At 43.4% G+C, this 22853-nt stretch overlaps 1 protein-coding gene across 1 annotated transcript; it reads left to right on the top strand.

Annotated features, from left to right (window-relative positions):
* The first annotated feature begins 3415 nt into the window (after nucleotides 1-3415).
* Nucleotides 3416-21110, top strand: IRS4 (insulin receptor substrate 4). Its single transcript, XM_043570147.1, has 2 exons — nucleotides 3416-7191; nucleotides 18517-21110. Exons 1-2 carry the CDS (start codon nucleotides 3465-3467, stop codon nucleotides 18519-18521), a joined length of 3732 nt encoding a protein of 1243 aa, XP_043426082.1. The 5' UTR covers nucleotides 3416-3464; the 3' UTR covers nucleotides 18522-21110.
* Nucleotides 21111-22853: the final 1743 nt, after the last annotated feature.

The following is a 22853-nucleotide window of genomic DNA, read 5'->3' as shown; positions in this document are numbered from 1 at the left end:
AAGTATCCTTTAAGAGTACTACATAAAATGTAACAAGTTTAGATGCTCTCTTATAGTCTGTTGATAGGAGAACAAACTTAGTTGTCTCTTTAAAAGACCATATAAGCTTAGATACAGCAGATCTTTTAAAAGAAGAAATGATCATGGTGATATTTGTGTGTGTCAATTGCTCCCTTCTAAACTGCACTAGAAACCTCACTGTACAAGTTCACACACCTCTCAAAATAGAATAGAATCAAGTTTGAATGCACTTTTTTTCATTAATAGACTGGGGGAAAAACTTGCAACAAATATGATAAAGTTTTAATATCTTTATTATATAAGCAAGTTGCACACAATAAGGAAAAAATACTGAGAATCCAAGAGATAAAGCAAAGGGCACTTTACAGAAGATAATCTATTGTTAGCAAAGATATATAAAAGTTTTTTTTATATTACTAGTAAACAAAAATGCAAATTAAAAGAACAGTCGAATACCATTTCACCCATCTTATCAGTGATTTTTTAAAAAAATAAGAATGTCCAATTGTGCCAAACTGTATGGTGACATGGTAAACTGATATATTATTTTTGAAAAATAATGCATAGTGTGTTCATTCATTTCACCCAGTAATTCTACTCCTTGGTTTCCACCCCAGGGGACTAATTGTAAACATTAAAAAAAAAAAAGCTGTAGGAACAAGATGATCGTTGCAGCATTATTTATAATATTACAAAATAGAAACAATATAAATGGCTCGAAGCAGAGGGACTATTAAGTACATTAATACACAGCTCCCTAGAATACTCTGCAGCATTTTAAATGATGTTTAGGCTGATCCATAACAATACAGGAAACTGTTACTATCCAATGTTAAGGGAAAAGAACAAGATACAAAATTATATACGTTATAAGCCTACTACTCTGTGACAAAAATCTATAAGGACATGAGGATTTAAAAATCTAGTATTTCCACTATTTTCTAAATTTGATTCAGGATGTCATTTCATGTGTTTCAATACATTTTTAAAGCGCCATGTTTTTCTCACAGTACTTTCAAATGCACTGCCTTATTTTCAGAACACTTCTATCAAAAGCAAAACTCTATGCTTGGAAAAGTTATGAAACATCATAATACCTACCATAAAAGTCTCAAATCATTTTATTCATCGTCATTTTGGTTGTAAGTGTGGGGAATCGTCTACATGTCTGAGCAGACAGCTGAAACATGTAGGGAGCAGCTCCAGAGTCAGGACTCTCTGATCATCCACACTCATTCTGTCTCTGAGAGCCCGTTTCAGAAACCACGGCTGTTCCGAGCACCTGTGAATATGCTGTGCTTATAAACCGGCGGCAGCAGAAGGAAGGTTAAGGTTTCTAATATTTTGGACACAGCCAAAACCAATTTATTTTTTCCCCAAGTGGGAGCATCGAAAAGTAGCCCTTCATCTAAATATGTTTATTATGCTTCTAACAGAGAACAAATTCTTAAGAGGGCAGAGATGTGGCTTATTTTTATGATGTATACATTGCCTGGTTTACTGTTAGATTTTATAAATGAATACCGTTTTGCAGCATCCACCCTAAAGCAAAAGTGAACCCACATTCCATTCTTTCAGATAGAAATATGGTTTACTGTTAGATTTTATAAATGAATACCCTTTTGCAGCATCCACCCTAAGGCAAAGGTGAACCCACATTCCATTCTTTCAGATAGAAATACCGTAGGTCTCCCCTATTTTTGCTCCCAAATCCCTCTTTGCAATTGCGGTCACTCCTTTGACATTTTAATGTAATATTGACTCATCTCTACACTTAGTAAGCTGCAATACTAGTAAAAGACAAATTGAGAGAGAGGAGGTGGGGGAGGGCAGGGCCAGAGGGAAGAGAGAGACTTGAAGAGGTTGAACTTACACTCCAGCAGTTTCTCCAGAAACAAGGGAGGCAGTAGTTCTTATTTTTGTAGCCTCAAATTGTAGACTGAAATTCAGCAAAAATCTTTTCTTGACGCGAGGGATGTGAACTATATTCTAGGATATGTATTCGGTGTGATCCTTTGTTCTAGGTACAAGCTTTTCTTTTTCTAAAGTTTTTCAGTCTCGCTCAAGGAAAGGGAAACATTATTCTGAAATTCCCTTAGAGGCGCCTTTCGATCCATCTCTCACGGGAAAATATCATGACAGCTCAATGCTGGCGTATTTCAGTTAGAATCGAGTCCGAGTTTTTTGTTTTGTTTTGTTTTTTGTTTCAACATGGCTGTATACTTTGCAGGCCCCCAAATTCGTGCTTTCACGGACATCGCTCACTAATCAAAAAGCCAGAAACCGCATCTTTAGCCAACCTGCGTTTCGTGGACTAGAAATGCGCTCTGATTAAAGATCGTGTTCGTTTTAAAGGCGTAGCAGTTATTGGGTGCCTTAGAGTCGCGGGCTTTTGTCAAGGCTGAGGCCAGCTCGGAAGCGCCTGCAAGCGCGGTAGGAGGCAGGTCTGAGGGCACTGGTCGTTAACACGTTTCCAGGGGGTGCCCACACTTTCTCCCGAGACGCTCAGCTCCCGGCGCGCGGCAGCAGCGAGTGGACCCGACTGTGACAGAAATAGAGAATTTCTGTGAGGGCCGGGGGAAGAAACAGAGGGAGCCTGGCTCGGTCCCTGGGTCTCGGAGGCTCAGGGATTTGCACGAGTTTGATCACTGCCATTAGCAGCTACTCGCGGAGGGTTGTTTACCGCCTGCGTGCGCGACAACCAGACTGCGGAGCCCACTCTGGTATTCAAGCCCCGCCCCCCTCACCCCTCAGTTCCCCTCCTGCCCCCCAAACTAATTAATTCACACCGCCTCCCTGCCGGACACTCCCATTGGCTCCTATCCCGTCCAATGAGAACCTTGCAACAGTTTCACCTGGCTCCCGCTTCCCAAATAAACAAACAAACCGTCCCGCCGCCTGGCCAGCTCTCCTCCGCTAAGCGGCCCGGGACGGCTGTGCTCCGCCTCCGCCACACCCCTCGCCCCCTCCAGCCAATCGAGCCCGGGCTGTGGCGCCCCCGCCCGGCCCCGGCCGCGGGCCGCTCTCTCCTCCGCCCCTCCCGCCTTCTCCCGCCCCCTCGTGCCTTCGTGGACTCCTGGTTAGGACCAGCGTGGCCAGCGAGCCCCGCCTCCTCCCGTCGGTCCTCCCGAGGCCCACAGGCCTGGAGATTCACCGAGTATCTAGGCCGGGGAGGAGGTGGCCCCGCCTCTCGGTCCCGGCGCCCCCCTCCTCTGTACACCTTTGCTGGCGCAGCTCGTGCCCCTCCGCTGCGCGGGTAGCTGGAGCCGCAGCGGCCGCCGCGTGAGGCGGTGGTCACGTGTTGTTTGCCCGCCGCCGCGCGCTTTGAGTGGAGTGGGCGGGGGCGGGGCCGAAGCGGGAGGGGGCTGGGGCGGGCGGTCGGGCTAGACGGCCTCTTCCCCCAACCCTCCCCCGCGCTCACCTTAAAACCATCGTGCATCACCATGGCGAGTTGCTCCTTCGCTCGCGACCAGGCGACAAGGAGGCTGAGAGCTGCAGCAGCGGCAACAGCGGCAGCGCTAGCTGCGGTGGCGACCACCCCGCTTCTTTCCTCGGGCACCCCGACCGCACTCATTGGGACCGGGTCGTCTTGTCCGGGAGCCATGTGGCTCTCCACGGCCACTGGCTCCCGGTCAGACTCCGAGTCAGATGAGGAGGACCTCCCCGTCGGGGACGAAGTCTGCAAACGCGGCTACCTGCGGAAGCAGAAGCATGGACACAGGCGCTACTTCGTACTCAAACTCGAGACCGCGGACGCCCCAGCTCGGCTGGAATACTACGAAAATGCCAGGAAGTTCCGGCACAGTGTCCGCGCCGCGGCGGCTGCAGCGGCGGCGGCCGCCTCCGGCGCCACGGTCCCCGCGCTCATCCCACCGCGGCGCGTGATCACCCTGTACCAGTGCTTCTCGGTGAGCCAGCGGGCCGACGCAAGGTACCGACACCTCATCGCCCTCTTTACCCAGGACGAGTACTTCGCGATGGTGGCCGAGAACGAGTCGGAGCAAGAGAGCTGGTACTTGCTGCTCAGCCGCCTCATCCTCGAGAGCAAGCGCCGCCGCTGCGGCACGCCCGGCGCGCAGCCGGATGGAGAGCCGGCCGCGCTGGCGGCTGCAGCGGCGGCGGAGCCACCCTTCTACAAAGATGTGTGGCAGGTAATAGTCAAACCCAGGGGGCTGGGGCACAGAAAAGAGCTGAGCGGCGTGTTCCGGCTCTGTCTTACCGACGAGGAGGTTGTCTTTGTGAGGTTGAACACCGAAGTGGCCAGCGTGGTCGTCCAGCTCCTGAGCATCCGTCGCTGCGGGCACTCAGAGCAGTATTTCTTCTTGGAAGTCGGTAGGTCCACCGTCATCGGTCCGGGGGAACTCTGGATGCAGGTCGATGACTGCGTGGTGGCCCAAAACATGCACGAGCTGTTTCTGGAGAAGATGAGAGCCCTGTGTGCAGACGAATACAGAGCCCGCTGCCGCAGCTACAGCATCAGCATCGGCGCCCACCTGTTAACCCTGCTGTCCGCTAGGAGGCACCTGGACACGCTCCCGCTGGAACCCAGCGGCTGGCTGAGAAGGTCCCGCTTTGAGCAGTTTTGCCACCTCAGGGCCATTGGTGACGGGGAAGACGAGATGCTCCTCACCAGGCGCTACATAACACCCAGCGAGCCCGTGCCCCCCTCCAGGCGAGGAAGACTGCACCTGCCCAGAGCGCGCAGGTCCAGGAGAGCGATTTCAGTGCCAGCCAGCTTTTTTCGCCCAACACCCAGTCCGGTGCGTGTCCCGCATCCTGTAGAAGCCCCCAACCACAGAGCTTGCCTGTCCTCTGAAGCATCTCGCCCTGGCAACTCTGGGGAAAAAGACAGTCCTCAGGGCAAAGAGGATCAGGAAGGAACCGAAGGTGACTACATGCCCATGAACAACTGGGGCTCAGGAAATGGCCAGGGTTCTGGAGGTGGCCAGGGCTCAAGTGGCCAAGGCTCCAGTAGCCAGAGTTCAGGAGGAAGCCAGTGCTCGGGTGGAGGGCAGGGATCTGGACGTGGCCAGGGCTCAAGTGGTGGCCAGGGCTCAAGCGGTGGCCAGGGGGCAGGAGGAAGCCAGCGTTCAGGAGATGGCCACGGCACTGCGGGTGGGCACGGTTCAGGCAGTGGCCAGGGAGCCAGTGGTGGACATGGCTCGGGCAGTGGGCAGGGATCTGGAGATGGTCATGGCTCAGGTGGTGGCAAGAACTCTGGAGGGGGCAAAGGCCCAGGAGGTGGGAAGACCCCCGAAGGCAGTGGTGAACGTGGAAAATCTCTGAAGAAAAGATCCTACTTTGGCAAATTAACTCAAAGCAAGCAGCAGCAAATGCCACCACCTCCACCTCCACCCCCTCCACCTGGAGCAACTGGTGGTAAAGGGAAGTCTGGGGGAAGGTTCCGACTCTACTTTTGTGCCGACAGAGGAGCCACAAAACAACGCAAAGAAGCCAAAGAAGTCAAAGAGGCAGAGACCCCAGAAGGTGCAGCTCGGGGGCCCCACAGAGCCAGAGCTTTTGATGAAGACGAAGATGACCCATATGTGCCAATGAGGCCAGGGGTGGCTGCCCCTCTGGCAAGCTCCAGCGATTATATGCCGATGGCTCCTCAAAACTTCTCTGCTTCAAAACGCCACTCTCGATCACCTTTTGAAGATTCAAGAGGGTACATGATGATGTTTCCCAGAGTGAGCCCACCACCTGCCCCAAGTCCTCCAAAAGAGCCTGATCCTGATAAGGATGACGAGGCAAAGGACAATGACAGTGACAGTGACTATATGTTTATGGCTCCCGGAGCCGGTGCAATTCCAAAAAACCCCCCAAACCCTCAGGGTGGTTCTTCCTCTAAAAGTTGGAGCTCTTACTTTTCTCTGCCAAATCCCTTTCAGGGCTCCCCATTGGGACAGAGTGACCACAGTGAGTATGTACCAATGTTACCTGGAAAATTCCTGGGGAAGGGCCTAGACAAAGAATCCTCATCTAACAGGGGCCCCAAAGACGCAGTTTCAAAGCCTTCAGTTGAGGGGTCATTCTCAAAGCCTGGAGATAACAGCCCCTCCAAGAACAAGGCTAAGAGACCTAACCGCCTTTCTTTTATTACAAAAGGAAATAAAATCAAGCCCAAATCACAAAAACCCACACGTGAACAGAGAGAAGCTGACAGCCCTGGTGACTACGTCAACATTGACTTCACTAAGAGAGATACTAATATGCCAGCCCCCTTTATTCAAGGACTGCCAGGTTCGTGGAGTATCATTGCTGGCCCCAGACCATCAGCCTTTTCTAATTATGTGAATGTTGAGTTCAGAGTGCCATTTCCGAACCCAGCACACAGCCTCTCGAATCTATTAAGAGCTTTTCCAGGTGCCAACCCCCTCTTTCTGGAAGGTGCTAGGTGGCCATTTGTGCCTCTTCCTCCCAGTACTACAGGTGGTAATGCTAATGAGGAAGAGGGTGACTACATTGAAGTGATTTTCAATCCAGCAATGACACCAGCCGTGCCTTTTGCTGACAGTGCCATTCGCTATGATGCTGAAACAGGTCGAATCTATGTGGTCGACCCATTTTCTGAGTGCTGTATGGACATTTCTCTTTCCCCCAGCCGCTGCTCTGAACCACCACCTGTGGCTAGGCTGCTGCAGGAAGACGGGCTGGAGCGCAGACGCCCGCAGAGCCATTCGCAAAGTTTCTTTGCCTCCGCTAGAGCTGCTGTCTCGGCTTTCCCCACCGACAGCCTTGAGAGAGACCTCTCCGCCTCCTTAGCCTCCGTAGCTGCGCCAGCCTTAGCCGTGAGCCGGGCTTTGGCCGCCGCCTCCGCCCTCGCCGCGGCCCCGGGCATCGGTGCGGCCGCCAGAGGCTTGGAGGCCGCCGCTGGACTTGACTCCGCCTCCGTCCGCCGGTTCCAACCTGTTGCTAGCGCTGCTGCCGCCGAAGCGGTAAGGGGGGCCCCAGACGTTGCCCGTGGCTCGAACCCGAGGGCCCCAAACCCAGATGCAGACCTGGCCCGAGATGAGAACGGGGCTGCAGCGGCCGCCCCCCCACCGCCACCACCCCGCCGCCGGGTCCCGATTCCCCGGGAGCGAGAGGATTCCGACGACGACGACGACACATACGTGAGAATGGACTTTGCCAGACCGGACAACAAGAAGTTCGACTCTCCCCACAGAGGTTGGTAACTTTAGAATTCATTTCCCCACGTTAATGGTTATTGCCTAATGAATCGATGTCTACGGTGTTAGGAAAAAGGGAGTTAATATTTCATTAACTGGTGCCTACTTAGCAGGAGAAGTAGAATGCAGTTTTCAGTATTCGTGCAGTGCCTTGTGATCTTTGGAAAAACTTTTAAGTTTTGATCCAATCATACATTTCTTTATTTGGAAAAGAATCGATTGTCATTTAAACATGGGTTCCATCCTTTTAGGAGTAATTAAAAGCTTAAGGATATATATAGCATGTGGATGCTTTCAAAATCCTTCCCTAACAATGATTTTTTGCAAACAGGATACCATAAATTGGATCCCATCAACTCATTTTCAAATCAACAAGTAAAAGCTACTTTTCTACAAATGCCCGTATTTGATTACAAGTTTAATAAGAGCACAGAATATTCAGCAGTGATAATCGACTGTGACATTTGGGGGAAGGAGACCGTTTCCTTTGAAAGTCACTTAAAATCAGTCATTGTTACTTTTTAAAAGCAGTCATTGTTACTAAGCTAGTTTGCTGTGATTTACCAACAAAGTTAAATCTCCATTGTTAGCATAAATGTCTGGAGGGAACAAAACAGAAGTAATCTGAAACAAGTGATTAAAAGAAGACAGTATTTGGCTCTGGAATGTGTTTTTGTGTTGATTTGTTTTGTTTTTACACAGGATACATTGCCAACAACCTTGAGTGTTCCTTTCTTGTCACTCGTAGTGACAGGCAAGCCACCTTCGCTGTGCCTCATTTTCTTCATATAACTCCCCCAAAAGAGGGATTTGTGACAACTTGATAATGGGTATGAATATTGTTTGAAAGGTTTAAAAAGCACGGAAAACATCTAATTGGTATGTCTTCTGGGAAATCCAGTAAAGCAACATAATAAGGCTGGAGGAAGACCTGACCCCAGGGGCAGCCTACCCTGGAACAGTGGAAGTTTCTTAAAGGGTTACTTTTCCAAGGAAGAAATAAGGAAGAGTAGGAGCTGTCACATTTGAGAAGCAGACCTTGAGTAATCTCATGTGTACATTATGCAATGTTGTTATCAGCGTGTTTAGACACACGCTCAAGAAATGATTTCGGAAGATGATGTCTCCATAGCCTGTGCCTTTCCTCTTCAGTAGAATGTGCTTCTTTTCCAGTGAAGGGAAGAGATGCACCCCAGCAGTTTCCATTCCAGTAGCTAGTTTAGTGAAGATTTTTGCTTTGCTTGCTTTGTGGAATTCTTTTGTGATTGGATCTCTGCCCACTGTGCTTGATCAGGCAGAACAAGTTGGGGACTGATCACAACAGTCACCTAACAAGCTCCCTGTTTAGTGCAGGTGTAACCCCTCCCCTTTCTTCCCCTGCTTTGGAAAACTTGCCGTTCAAAAACTCACATTTGTGGCATGGACATATTAAACAGCAATCATTAAAACGACAAAAGGATGCTTTGGCTTGCCAAAGGATTCAGTTCAGGTCTCCTTTAAATTGTGACCCCCGCCTCCCAACACACACACACACACACACACACACACACACACACACACGCGCGCGTGCGCGCGCGGTACCTGCTACTACCAGACCCATGCATTTAAAATAGAGAATTCTATTTCCAAGAATTTAATCCATAACCAGCTTTTCAGGAACAGGTCTATTTTATTCATCTGGTCTATTTTATTACATCTGGAAATTGGTCTCAAGCTATGGCTTGAACCTCGCTGCTGAAGTTACTGTTTGTGGTGTTAATGTAGATGTGCCTAGCTGCCTGTTTCCCTGTGGTTCTTTGGCTGGACAACTTTTCATAGAGGTTTGTCTATACTTGTCAATACTCTTTGTTTAAGCAAAGGTTACAATTAGTGAAAACTTGTTCCTTAAATAAACCCTGACTTCCCAAGGATTATCTAGATCCAATTGTCATCATTTTAAGTTAAGTTATTGATTTATAAATAGCTTCAAATGACTTTCTAGCTGTTTTGGAGATTTGCTATTCTCTAAATGTATTGTCCATTGAAGAAATTCCTGACTTTATTGAGTGACTACAGAGAGGAGACTGCATCTTGCAGGGAGGAGGGTGCTTAGGTTAAAAAAGGAGAATGAATGTGGAAGCATTGGGGACTTTAAAGCAGTTTACAAATATAGTTTTATTTTCTGATTGGATTAACACTGAAGTGAAGTTTCAGCTGTTTAAACTGATGATTTAGTTTCTTGCAAAAGTAAATTGGTCCTGAGAGTGATTCGGCACATAAGTTGCTGGGATGGATATATATATATATTAAAGGAAAGACATATAGAGAGAAAGTATTGCAGGAAACAACTTTTGTTACCATTTTAATGTAAATTGATATGGTAGAATGTTGTCTGTGAAGTGGTAAGAACAGTGTGGATAATTCTGATAGGTTTTTTTTTTTTTTACTATAAAGCTATAGACTAATTTTCACCCATTTTTTATCTCTCTCCACCATCGTATCTACATTAAATATATGTGTGTATATGTATCATATATATGCATCATGTTAGAAGAGAAAAAATCTTCTTTCACAAAGGAACAAAGTCATAGTCTTTATTAGGAGTTATGTATCTCGAAGGGTAATTTTAATTTATGGCAAGTGCTTAGAGCAGTGCCTGGCACATAGGAAGTGTTGTACATGAATTATTATATAACTAATATCATTGTTGTCATTGCTGTTACACTGTTATTATTACCTTTAGAGGCACAAAGCTAAATTAAAGTTGTCTGTCCTCAAATCCCAATTTTCAGTTAGTCTTTACTTTCATTTAAAATGGTTTACATGGTTGTTCAGGGCTGGGATCCTTACATTTTGGGTCTGTTTATAACAAAATGAAGTGAGACTATAAAGCTGTGTGACACCTTTGTTCATGTAACACAAAATTAATATATAATCTCATTTACCCATAGTTACATTGCATATAAGTAGGTGTGTTAAAGCCATCCATTCAAGACAATTAGAAACACGCAGAAAAATAACCTGGGTTTGACTTTTTTTATAAATTAAATAATTTTTAAAGGGCAGAGAGTCTTCACATTTTAAACACATGGGCTATCAGCATTAGCATTTGGGAGGAGAATGTAGTTTCTTATTTGGTTTAGTCTGACTCTTGACTCATACATGCATTTTTGCCTCTTCTCCTGTATCTGAGGTAGAATTCATAGTTTGAAATGACTTAAGGTGAAAAACTCAGATTTTTCCATTCCAGAGATAGGAGGAATAAGGACAGCGCTAGAAGGGGCAATAGAATTGATCAGCCAAATTAGTAATGTTATGATAGCACTTGTTACTAGAAAGCAAAAAGAAAGAAAAAATCCATAGTAACTACCTTTTGAAATGTTATACACTGTTATTAGCATGAAGGAAGGGTAAGCTTCTTTTCAGTGTACTACTGCCAAATCCTCTTGCTCTAAATTATAGGTGCTGAAAGCAAATTCCTTTTGTTGTATTGGAGTTATTTATTATAAATTACTAGAATAAAATCTTCAGGATAGCGGAGATTTTCAGTCACCATTGGAAGGTCACTTATTTTAGACAACATCTACCCCTACCCCCTGAAAAAAAATTGGACAGTCGTTTGGAGTAGAGGTGTTTGACCTATAACAATTAAAGAGGACCTCATTCAATTAAAGTTCACTAAAGTTGTTGGCAGTCATTACGCATTTACATTCATTCTAACAGTGATGCTCCCAGGGTAAAAATTTCGGCCACTAGCAAAACATCTTTAAACAAGGACTAGGACTTTAATTGAGCACAACAGAATATCACACGTGCCTAAAAACACAAACAAGACCTCTTGCTTCCCTTTCCTCTCCCAGATCACCAAACATGAACCAAGATACTTCAGAGTCATTGGCAGGCAGCTGTTTGGGGAACAAACTCGGGCTTCCTTAGAATGACACAAAAATCTTCACATTGGATTAGATAAGAGTGACCAGTATAAAGGAGAAATAAATACTGCATGTGAGTTAAAAAGGGCTGTTGTTAAATTGTCAACTTGCTGGCTGAGGGAATGTTTAACAGTTGCATATGGCCTTATAATTTGCAAAACTCATTCACATTCATTATTTTACTGGGGGACAGTAGGTACTGGAACTGAAGCTGCTGTTAAGAATTTTCCCATGGTCAAAGAGGTAAGTGACAGAGCTGAAAACCAAACCCATGCATCTGATTTCAAGTCCCTTTCATCATATGTCCAATCTGTTCTTTTCCTATTGATTGAAGATCATTATATAGATACACTAGACTGGTTATAAAATAAATAAGACATCAGAGAAACTGTATTTCTGGATTCATAATGTAACATACAACCTTGTGAACATGTTTTCCTTCCTTGGACCAATTTGAAAGATTAAATATCAAGAAAAATGAGAAAAAAAATCATTATATAGGCAAGGATTGAAAAAAATACAAGTTTTCTTGAATTTGATAGTAGGAATTTTGGGGGAAGTAATTCATTTAGAGTGTTACAGCTGTGAACCATCTGCCAGAGCTTGGGTAATTTTCATTACGTTGAACCGTTTGTCATGGCTTTTAGAATAAAAGACTTTGACCTGTACTGGAATTGCATCTTTAAATCTGGTTTGGGGAGGCGTTTGCTAATCTTTGCCTCCTCCACACAAATGGTGTATCTAGTTGGATGCCACGGACACACTGAAAGGAATGGAAGCAAGATGAGAGTGCATTCAGTAAACTTCCATTAATGGTCATTTCCTTACCAGAGGTTAGACATCTTTGGTTTTCCCAATAATCCATCAGCATTTGCAAGTTAAAGCAAAAAGCCCTTTTAATTTCATTTTTCCGTATGTATCAAATCTGATATTCGAATCTCAACTGTCACAGTGGGCAAATAGGAAAAAGCGAGACAGGTGGAAGAAAAGGGGTGGTAGATACAGATGCTCTTCATTTGTTTAAAAAGCGAACTTGCTTTTGGCAGTCAGGCAAGTAGATTTTAGAAGTCTTGAAAATCAAATCCTCTCCTTGGGACATAAAAATCCTTGTTTAAAATTAAATTCATTTTCTTTAGCACCTTTTTTTTTAAATGCTTTAAGACTATATAAAAATAGCCCAGACATTTTATTGGCAGTATTGGAAAATAGCTTTTGTAAAATGCTTAATTAAAGCCTGCAGTATGTTTTGTCTAAGAGGTGTGGCCAGGCTCTTAAATGGTTAGGATCATTCACTGGAAAATATCACTTAGTCCTGACTGAGGACTGAGAGATGAAAAAGGGTACCTTTTTATAACAATAAAATGAATACATGACAACACATTCCATTTTCACCACACCTGCCAGCTTGCTAATTTAAAAGCTGTTGATAAAATTGCCAAGATAATGTGCTTGGCTCTCTGAACTTAAGATGTGTCCTCTAGCCATTCTGCCTTGGTTACTGGTTGTGCAGCTATAGGTCTTACATATCCATCTTCTTTTGGGAAGGTATGCTGAACACTTGAGAAACAGGAATTTTTCAAGATTTTTTCAAATGTAGATGTATATTCTATTATAGATTTGCGTTCTTTTAGAAGGTACTTTGTAATTTCTGCTTGAGGGCTTAATTCCTTGTGGAATTAATGGAAAACATGTACTTATATGTTTTTTAGTTAAATGAAAAAGTTACTATTTTTCCCTCTCGCTTCCTGACACCCCTTTCACATGGGTTAGGGGTGCATTGGTTGTGTTATGAGAGTCTTAGCTTCATGTGCCTTTTGCCAAATTTGTGTCCCTAAGTTTAGGAAACCATGTCCTTTCCTGGTATCTCTCTGGCTGAAAAGATGAGGAGCGCTCTGGGAATCCTTCGGGAGCTCTGGGAGGACTCATTCCCCCAGGTGTTGCTTGTTCCTGTTTCACAGTAGTTTGGGCTTAGCTTGCAGGAAGGGCCTTTCTCGAAGGGCTTCTTGCTCTGCAGGCCCAAGACTGCACTGCCCGCTGTCCTATCACTTGTTGCCACAGAGGTGGCTTTGCCAGTGTTTAAAGCTATTTTCATGGTTGGATTGGCCACAGTACATCTGATGCTAGCCAGACCTTCTTGGTTTACTGAATATCCGATTCCCCATAAACTGTAGTCATTTTAGCTGGTTTTCACAATTTATATAATTTGCCTTCTACAGTTACTCATTTTCTACTTGTAGACTTGAACCTTAGAGTATCAATGAAGTCTATCTCTACATTCATCTTAGAAGTTATTCCCAGTGCGCCTGGGTGGCTCAGGCAGTTGAGCATCCAGCTTCGGCTCAGGTCATGATCTCGCAGTTCACGAGTTCAAGCCCCGTGTTGGGCTCTGTGCTGACAGCTCAGAGCCTGGAGTCTGCTTTGGATTCTCTGTTTCCCTCTCTCTCTGCCCCTATCCTGCTAGCACTCTGTCTCTCTCTCTGTCTCTCAAAAATAAATAAACATTAAAAAAATGAAAAAAAAGAAAGTTATTCCCATGTGCACCAATGGTATCCTTGAAAGTCTGACCAATAAATGTGACTTTTCACTCCTGCTTTTTCATAAGTTGTACCTACAGCTTCAGAGGCATACCAACACAGTCCTCACCCCCAGAGCCCACCCACACCCACCCCATGAAGGACACCCTATTGTGGCTGAAGCTCTTACCATAGTTTCCTTTCTACTGCCACGCCATCCCCAGTTATTCCAGCCACTTGAGTTTAGAGGGCACACTCTTCCCATTGCCATGGTTAAAAGAGCTACATCCCTGGAGTCTTAAATCAGAGCCTCAAGTACATCTTCCGATAGAAACGAGGTTGTAATTTTAAGTGATGGTTGGGTAGAGTCAAAGCAGTTCCTCTATTAGGTTAAGAACTGCATAGGTTAATATAGGCTCATGTAGATGGACCTCCGAACCTACCCACCATTTATTTACAACATTGCTTCTCTGAGGATAATTTATTCGGAGTTTCAACTAGACAATGAGCCTTGGAATATGTCTCTTTTGTAAATCAGAGACTGCCTATATTAGAATTCTAGTAACTTGGATTCTTTAAGTCTGCAGTAACTAGGCAGCAGAGCGAAGTGGCCCAAGTGTGTGTTGGGAAGTAGGGAGAAGCTGACCTGGGGTAAGAATCCTGTAGCTGATCCCCAAATATTTTGTATCCAGATAATCAAGGCTGGAATGAACATACATAAGTCGTGTGGGGCCCGTTGGCGAAGGGCAGGTGTGCAACAATTGAGCTGACCTTTGAGGAGATGGAGGTTTACAAGTGTCATCAATTTCCCTTAGGGATTCTTTCAACACTTCTGTACCCAAACCATTGCCACCATGGGGAGAAGCGTTTGCTCTTCTTATCTAGGAAGGAGACAATAGTGGGGTACGATTGGTGTTGTAAAGACTAGCAGTAATTATAGCTAGTTTTCACCCTTGAGGGACAGCACTTAGATTTTTACCAGTTCCTAGAGAATTACCCTCCTGTTATGTTCACAGGGTACAGCGAGGTGTGATGATCTGTTCTTATTGAAAAAAAAAAAAGAGCTATATATAAGCCAGAGGCACCACTAAACTAAATAATATAATTGTGTTACTGTGCATTCATCGTTGTGGTATATGCTTCTATTTCTCTTCATTTCCTTGCATCTGTTTGGCTTCAACACTTGTCTTGGTTGCTCCAGTCTGATCACCAGTTGATTGCAGGGGTAGTGTACTGACTAATAAGTGGAATGAGGAATTTTCAGAAGAACTTGAAAAACTTTTTTTTTTTTTGAGTTATAGGAAAATTGGAGTTGAAAGATAACTAAGGCATTGAGATTGGGACGAATGGAAAGAGAAACAGAGAATAACTGGATATCTTGTTATAGCTTTGGCTTTCTCTGGGCAAGGGAACTATTGTTGCTTTGGACTTCAAACTGCAATAGAGGCATGTTTATGATTGGTATAAAGAGGTCTGGAACACCCTGGAGGAACTGCTTTCTTGGCTCGCCCTACAAATTTCCAGGGATATTGAAGTCATGTGTGCTTTATTAGTATATTAAAGATTAATGTTCAGGTTTATAGCATTATACAAATTGAAATAGAAAAGTTTACTTCATTTGCTTTGAGAAGAAAACAATACTTGCCAGGTTTTTTTTTTGGGGGGGGGTGGGAGGAGTAGGAAAATGTTTTGATCCATCAGAGTCCAATGAGTTTTTTAAAGAAAAAAGAACTTGAAGAGTATACCTCCCACTTAAAGGGGTGGAACTAACTCATCACTCAAAAGATCTTTGATTAATTAGAAAGTAAGAATATCCAATAAGGCAATCATTTATAACCTGTCAGTATCGAGTGGCAATAACATGTCAAAAACTTGCCACATTTTAAAAAATCACCATTTACACTTCTGGTGGTGGAATGACATCAAAATGAACAAGGGACAAAAAATAAATAAACAAGACACAGAACTAAGATGTGATTATCAGCCCTTTGATACTCATTGCACAGAGCAGAGTGCAGAGCAGAGCGTTGTTGTGGAGTTTAAATCCTGAATTGCTTTCCTTTGCCACCTAGCAAGCTTCTGAGTTACTTCCTTCTCCTGTCCTTTGGAATGTGCTCAGGGAATGTAAACTCATTTTAATATTGGCCTGAGTAAAACAGGATTATAAAGGTAAATATGTAGTTCGAATTCTCACAATGCATTTCAAAAGGAAATTAAATTATTTTTGGATTATCTTGTTTGGGATGGCAGTATTCATTTCTCCTAGCATTGAGTTGACAAATATATTTTGTAATGTAAACTTGGAATCCCACCATTATATTCTAGGGTTTAGTAGGTTATCAAGCATTCACTTCATGCAGGTATAATTGTTACAGGGAAGCAATTGAAATATGAATCCAAGGGGCACCTGGATGGCTCATTTAAGCATCCGACTTCGGCTCAGGTCATGATCTCACAGCTTATGAATTCAAGTCCTGCATCGGGCTTGTGCTGACAGCTCAGAGCCTGGAGTCTGCTTTGGATTCTGTGTTTCCCTGTCTCTCTTCCCATCCCCTGCTCTCACTCTGTCTCTCTCTCAAAAATAAATAAACACTTAAAAAAAGAAATAAGAATCCAATTTTTAGTAGAGTCTCATTTAAACACAAGTGAAGAAGAAAGTAAAGCAACTCAAATAGTAACAAATGCTCCTAATTTCAGATGTAGTATAATGTTGAGGCAGTAGTCATATGAGGCTTAATTTGTATGTTTTTAGAAAAGATGTGGAATGTCATGTATTACTTAGGTTAGTAAGAAATCATTTTTAAAGTACATGCAGTGTGCTATATATGAACATGTTTGGTTTTCATATTAAAACAAAGCAGCAATCCTTAGTTTCTTCTTTGTATTTAAGAGTCTCTTATGGTTTGCCTCCCTCTCGGTTTTTATCTTATTTTTCCTTCCCTTCCCATATATTCATCTATTTTGTTTCTTAAATTTCACATATGAGTGAAATCACATGATAGTTGTCTTTTCTCTGACTGACTTATTTCCTTAGCATAATATAGGAGGTGGGGGGGATGGGCTACATGGGGGAGGGGCATTAAGGAGGGCACTTGTCAGGATGAGCACTGGATATATATGTAAGTGATTAATCACTAAATTCTCCTGAAACCAATACTACACTATATGTTAATTAACTTGAATTAAAAAAAAAAAAGAACAAAGCAGCAATGTAAATTAGGTGAGATGCCTTTCTAACCTTACATTTCTGTTAAAAATATTTAGCTGATGGTTGGTGCAAAATTCAATGATGCTCATTTTGCAGCAGATAATTGAGCTGCTCGTATGCACTCGCACGGATAACTCTCACAGACACCTTCCATCCTTGGTGTAAACCTGATAGATCCATAGAACTTAAAATTTCCTAAGCCCACCGCTGACAGGAAAACTTAATGTCTTTACTAACTGGGGTGTTTTTTTTTTTTAAATAAACCTTTTAATGTGGAGGAACAGCCCTATATAATGAGTTAGGACTAATAGCCACAAATGGGTGGACATGGGGGATGGAGACCATTGATGCTTCATCCACCTGCAAGTTGGTTACATTTTTAAAACCTCTTCGGAAAGAACAAGTAGTTATAATGTGTACTGACTGCTGGTTTAATACAAGATGTTATACTTTGAGGGGAGCCTGGGTGGCTCAGTCTGTTGAACATCTGACTTTGGCTCAGGTCATGATCTCGTGGTCTGTGAGTTCGAGCCCCACGTCGGGCTCTGTGCTGACAGCTCAGAGCCTAGAGCCTACTTCAGATTCTGTGTCTCCCTCCCTCTGCCCCTTCCCCACTCATGTTCTGTCTCTCTCTGTCTCTGAGAAATGAATAAATGTTAAAAAAATTTTTTTTAATTAAATTAAGAAAAGATGTTATACTTTGAAACCTCCTTTGAGGGATGCTTACCATGGATTCCTTTAGATTGGTTATAATGAAACAGAATGTGTGGTACTTTGCTATAATCTGATCTTAAAGGAACACTAGCATGCCATAATCAATTTCCTAACCATTTATCCCCATCCATCCCCCTCCAGTCCAGTGTGTTCTTCAATGTACCAGACCTCATTCCTCTTGTCCCACTCCTGGTCACGCGCCCTCTCAAGAAGCAAAAGTCCAAGACAGTAATACCAGGGCTTCTTTTTATTAGACAGATGAGGATTGTAGCCAAATCTCCTTTACATGTATCACTTTGCTCTTTTAGGAAAAATGTCAGTGACCAAGTCTGGAGACTGTCACGAAGGCTGTACTTAAATCCCTTTTTTTTTTTCAGTGTTTTTTTTTTTAAGTTCATTTATTTATTTTGAGAGAGACAGAGAGAACGCAAGCAGGGGAGGGGTAGAGAGAGGGGAACAAAGCAGGCTCTGAGCTGACAGCACAGAGCCCAATGCCAGGCTACAACTCATGAACCGTGAGATCATGACCTGAGTCGAAGTCAGATGCTTAACCAACTGAGCCACCCAGGCGCCCCTGTGCTTAAATCCATTGACTTGTGCCACGTCATCTGTTGAGGGCATAATCAAGCATGTAGGAGAAGAAAAAATTTCTCTTTGCCCAATGCCTGGCTCACTTGACAGCCCCACTGGGAGGAGGTAGAACAGTGTGCGCAATACAAAGTTGCCTTCTACCAGAAATGTCAGAGGGACAGCCTGGGGGCAAAAGGAAGAACTGCCCTTGCATTTTTGCCAGGCTTGCACTAGTGTTGGTCACAGGCGGCGATAGTTTGCCATGCCTATGCCAAAGCAGTCTCCTCAGCGTGGCTCACAAAAACTACTAGTTCGATTTTGGTTCACTTTAGAACAGGGTGGGGGTGAAAGCACTTCACGTTTTAATTTTGAAAGTAACTTTTTGTTTTGTCGTCTTGTTTTTCTAGAGTGATTACATTGCCACAAAAACACATTCTAGAAGAAAAGTGATGCTTATGGAGTTTCATCTTTGTCTACTCCAGATCTGTCTACTCCAGATCTCCCTAAAAGAAAGAATTCAGAGGCTTCTGAATAGAAAGCAGCTTGAATTTCTATAAAAGCCGACAAGTGGATACAGGCAGGTGAATGATCCTAATACAGGTCATTCATACTGCTGCCTTATGGATCAAGTAATTTTGAATTAAGAAATTCACACTGTACTTTGTTTTTGTCTTCTGGTTTCCCTCCCCGCCCCTAATCTGTCTCTTTGAAAAGAAACAAATACTATAAAAGCAAGCCTCTCTTGTAACTCTTTCCTTTCCCTCTTTAAAATAATGTTATTTACAGATGTGTAAATGTGGCCAACACCAATTTTACTGATGTATAATACTTAGATTTAGTTTTGAAATTGAAAATCCTTCAAACAAGAGCAGAAAAAGAAAAAAAAGTTACGTTAATGAGAAGGTAGGTATGATCTGGAATCTTTTCCTTCTGAGTATTACATACATAAATCATTTCTTGATCAAGGAGTTACACGTTAACTGAACTGATAATCCTGATGAGACATTTCCAATATTTTAAAGGCAGGACCAAAGGACAGATCATGTCAGTTTTGGCTCAGTAACAAAACTGCAACATTCTGTCCACATTCAACGTCAACTAAACTTCTATCTTGAATGAACATTTCCAACATTTTTAAAGGCAGAACTGAGAAACAGATTATTTGTTCATACAGCACTGTGATGTTCTGCTCACAAATCAATTGAGCGTTTCCAAAATTGCTTTTAAAAAATTTTGAAACCTACATCTTTCCCCTCGAAGAAGCAAAGTTACCCAGAGCCTCCTCACAAAGCCCCTCTCTGCCTCTCTAGGCCTCTCGGCCCCCTTCACCAACCCCCTTCCCACTGTTCCTCTCTTTCTGGCTCTCTCCTGGACACACACTCTCCCTCCTATGCCCAGGGCTCCTATAAAGATATCAGTTTCCCATATTTAAGAAATTAGTGTGTGTGTATCAATCAGTATTCGAACTAAAACTCAAGCCAAAAGGAACCTCTTACAAAGTCTCGTTTTCCTTTGGATGACGAACCTAGGTAAGATGTATGAAATTTTAAAATATCAGAGCAAGCTTCCTCCTCCTGTTTTTGCTTGCCTCTGATGGAAACTGAATTAAGATTTTAGGAACCTGGACCTTTGAGAACATGACACTAACAGGTGGTGATCACAGAAGATAGGTACAAAGGTCTTGAAGCTTGCTTAGAGCTTTGTTACATGGTGGCACACCAGCCGTGACTTGTGCCATCACTGGCAAACCTCATCATATCACAGATGGGTGTGAGTGTCTGTCTAACTGTGTGAGTGCTAGTGTGTGTGGGCACATGTATACGCACATCTTCGTGTACCTGTGTACATGTGATTGTAGATATACCCGTTGTGCGTAACTCTGTTTAAAAAAAATTGCTTCGCAGTTAATGTGCAACTTTGAAGTAGTGTAATATTCACCTCAAGTTTTTTGCCGCTCGGTTTTGATGTCTTTGAGCGTGTACTTCTATTTTCAAGCAGGCTTCTAGTACATGTTGCTATACTAACTTTGCTGAAGAACCGAGTTGACTTGTGTTTTTTCCTTGCCTACCAACCAGAGGGATGGGGGGGCTCTGTTTTTCCCTTGTGAATGGTGCTGAGGTGAGGATGTGACCGCAGTCCCAACCCCTCCTTCAGTTCCTTCAGACTCTTCTCTTTTCCCCACGTAATCAAATAGTGCAGTGTGGCTTTTGTTCATCCTGGTAACAGTGCACTCTTCAGGCAGCCTTTCTTCACGCCTTCTGTCACCATTTTATTTTCAAGTAAGTTTCCAGTCACAATCGTTCAGAATCGGGGAAAGAAAAGATGCTTTGAGGGGGAAAAGGCTATATTGCTTTATTTGGATATTAGGTTCTGGGGCTGCCAGCAGACAGGGTACAGCACAGATGTTAACACTTTGCTGAATAAATGAACAGGAGACCTCATACACAACAGTACATCCAAATAGTAACAGGTACAAATAGTCACAGTACAGCATAACAAATATGCAATCTTCTTGACACTACTTCTTAGTTTACAGACACAACTAATTTATTCAGTATTGTGCTGGGAGGATCCTTGTAGAATATGCGTACCAACATATCACCTTCCAGCTACCAGTTTATACTGCTGTTAAGAAAAACCAATGATGGAACGATTTGTGTGTGTGTCTGTGTGTGTGTCTGTGTGTGTGTGTCTTCTGTGTGTGTGTGTGTGTGTGTGTGTGTGTGTGTGTGTGTGGTGTGTGTGTGACCTCTGCATTTAATTTGGTATCAGACCTACTCATTTGGTCAGTAACAACTAACACATTTGCTATTTCTGCTTCACAGATCTGCTTTCAGTTGCTCTGGCTTTGTCTTCCTCTGTAAATACTCTTATACTCTCCTTTCTTTATAAACATCTCATTTGCCGTTTTGGGAGACAATCTTGCAACTTTGTATAGTGTTTATATATATATCTGACTTGCCTTTCCATAGAGCTACTTGCAATAAATGTGTTCATGGAAGTTGGGTGTGCGGAGACTCATTTTTCTTAATAGTGTTTTCTCTACTCTGTTATAAATAGGTTTTTCTGCTCCATGGAAGCGCTGACTGCATTTTTTCAGAAAAAGCTGTTGGGATAATTTAGGGTTTGGAGAGAAGTTACTATGCTTAGAAACGTGAGGCTTTTCAGTGGTGTCAGCACACGAACTCTTGATTCTCCAAATGTGGAGAACACCTGAGTTTTCATGTCGGCTATGATGTGTGAAATATATATTGAATTGACTACTCACTGAGGTTAAGGTAATCATTTACAGTCTTCATTTGTCTCCTTCCTTTGCCACTTACTCTTGCCTTTTAATTGACTCCCTTTTCATTTACAGTTGACCCTTGAACAACACAGGGCTTAGGGGCACTGACCCCTTCACAGTCTAAAACTCACATGTGACTTTGACGTCCCAAAGGTTAAACGATTAATAGCCTACTGTTGACTGAAAGCCTTGCTGATAACATAAACAGTCCACTAGTACGTATTTTGTATGTTATATGTATTGTATACTGTATTCTTGCAATAAAGAAAGCTAGAGAAAAGAAAATATTAAGAAAATAATAAAGAAGAGGGGCGCCTGGGTGGGTCAGTCAGTTAAGCATCCGACTTCGGCTCAGGTCATGATCTCACCGATTGTGAGTTCAAGCCCCACGTGGGGCCTGTGCTGACACCTCAGAGCCTTGAGCCTGCTTCGGATTCTGTCTCTGTCTCTCTCTGCCCCTCCGTCACTCATGCTCTGTGTCTCTCTCAAAAAATAAACATTAAAAAAAATTTTTTTTAGGGGCGCCTGGGTGGCGCAGTCAGTTAAGCGTCCGACTTCAGCCAGGTCACGATCTTGCGGTCCGTGAGTTCGAGCCCCGCGTCAGGCTCTGGGCTGATGGCTCGGAGCCTGGAGCCTGTTTCCAATTCTGTGTCTCCCTCTCTCTCTGCCCCTCCCCCATTCATGCTCTGTCTCTCTCTGTCCCCAAAATAAAATAAAAACGTTGAAAAAAAATTAAAAAAAAAATAGAAAAAAAAAATTTTTTAAATCGTGAAGAAGAGAAAATACATTATGGTACTGTAGTGTATTTACAGTTAAAAAGAATCCATGTATAAGCAGACGTGCACAATTCAAACCTATGTTGTTCAAGGGTCAAATGTACTTATTTTTAACCCCTGGGAAGGCAACTATGAATATATTAAAAAAAAAAACACCAGTGAACAGAAAACATTTTTGCATTGACGGCAGATAGAAGGATGGATGGGTTGAATATCAAGAATATATTAGTAAATCATATTGTCAGCCTTATCAGAAACCAAAGATTTAAAGGAACACTAGAAAAATAATTCCCTCCCTGATTGTTTTCTCTACCAAATCACCCTTGTCACACAGAAGGGCAGTGAAAGTAAGACTTTGGGACCAATGCTTGACCAAGGATCAATGGGCAGTGGGGATGGATCTGTGGAGTCAGATGGGGAACAGGGTAGGGAGTCAGTTCTCACATTATGTGCATAATCCACAAGCTGTATTGTATATTTCCAGACAGTTGAGTTCATTGTGCAACTTGACCTTACTGATGTACCTGAATTGTGTATAAAGAATATCACAATGGGAAGGTATAATTAGACTGCCTTCGTCATTAAAAACTAATAATCAAGGGGTATATATATATGTTCATTCAACATCACAGATTATATATGAACTCTAGCCCTAGTCCTCACTGTAAGAGAGGCAATCTGT

The sequence above is a fragment of the Prionailurus bengalensis genome, chromosome X, assembly GCF_016509475.1.
Source record: "Prionailurus bengalensis isolate Pbe53 chromosome X, Fcat_Pben_1.1_paternal_pri, whole genome shotgun sequence".
Lineage (NCBI taxonomy): Eukaryota > Metazoa > Chordata > Mammalia > Carnivora > Felidae > Prionailurus > Prionailurus bengalensis.
This window is presented reverse-complemented; position numbering and strand designations above follow the sequence as displayed.